Raw genomic sequence first — 1,100 nt, forward strand, 5'->3', positions numbered from 1 at the left:
AAAGAAGGGATTGATGGCGAAGGAGGAGTAGGCAATCCAGGTGACCACCATCTCCCCGTGCCCACCGCCCACCGTGCCAGTGGTGACAGAGGAGTGCAAGTGGAAAGCGAAGAAGGGCAGCCAACAGCACAGGAACTGTCCTACAATGAGGACCAAGGTGAGGATGGCCTTGTTGCTTCCCAAAAAGCGCTCTGGCATCAGCCTGGGCAGTGGCAGGTTCCTGGTGGTGATGATGGTCACTTGGCTAGCAATGGAGTCGGATCGGTGTCTCGGTGCAGCTGCCTGTGCTGGCATGGGCACGTGCTGCAGCGATGCCATCCGGGCCACACGGTAGACACTGCAGTAGACAGCAAAGATGATGATGGTGGGCAGGACGAAGCAGACAATGCTGAAGATGATCACAAAAACCTTCTTGTGGGCCCCAGGGCTCCAGTAGACTGTGCAGCGGCTGGGGGGGGGGGGGGGCACGCGGCTCGGCCCGTAGACTGTGCAGCGGCTGGCACTGGTGGCCCGATTGCCTTGAGGCCAGCCCACCAGTGCCAAGACAGTGATGAGAACAGACTTGACCCAAATGAAGATCACTCCGGCCACTGCCAGTCTGATGGTCATCTTGACCTCATACCTCATGGGGTGGACGATGTAGTAGTACCGCTCCACGCTGATGATGGAGATGGTGAGGATGGAGGCACTGATGAAGCAGACATTTAGGAATATCAAGGCCTGGCACTCGGCAATGCTGTAGATCACTCTGTTGAAGCAGGAGGAGCTGGAGATGATCCCCAGGGGCATGAGGAAAATGGCAGAGAGGAGGTCAACCACGCAGAGGTGGCAGACGAAGATGAACTTCCTGAGAACGGGGGTTTTGAGAATGACGACCATCACCACGGTGTTGGCCACCAGGGCCGTGAGGGTGAGGAGGACCATGCAGAGGAGGCCCACCACCTCCTGAGCGATGGACTGCTCGGGGATGGAGAGTGGCTCTAGGCTGTCCGTGGTGTTCCGCCCCGTTCGGCTCGCCATCCCCCCGAGGGCTAAGCCAGCAGCTCCGGTGCCTGGGCAGTAAGGGCTCTTCTCCTGCGCCCCTTAGAGCGAAACCCCGC

The 1,100-nt window shown here is 59.3% G+C and overlaps 1 protein-coding gene across 1 annotated transcript in view; it reads right to left on the reverse strand.

Annotated features, from left to right (window-relative positions):
• The window catches only part of LOC104623438 (probable G-protein coupled receptor), a gene marked incomplete at its 5' end in the record, with an annotated part of 1,355 nt that extends 303 nt beyond the window's left edge, over nt 1-1,052 (reverse strand). The window contains one exon of the mRNA XM_010290524.1: nt 7-1,052. Coding sequence (XP_010288826.1) covers nt 7-1,052 — 1,046 coding nt within the window. The remainder of the gene's footprint in view (nt 1-6) is intronic.
• Between the last annotated feature and the right edge of the window lie 48 nt (nt 1,053-1,100).

This window comes from Phaethon lepturus, unplaced genomic scaffold, assembly GCF_000687285.1.
Source record: "Phaethon lepturus isolate BGI_N335 unplaced genomic scaffold, ASM68728v1 scaffold31847, whole genome shotgun sequence".
Classification (NCBI taxonomy): domain Eukaryota; kingdom Metazoa; phylum Chordata; class Aves; order Phaethontiformes; family Phaethontidae; genus Phaethon; species Phaethon lepturus.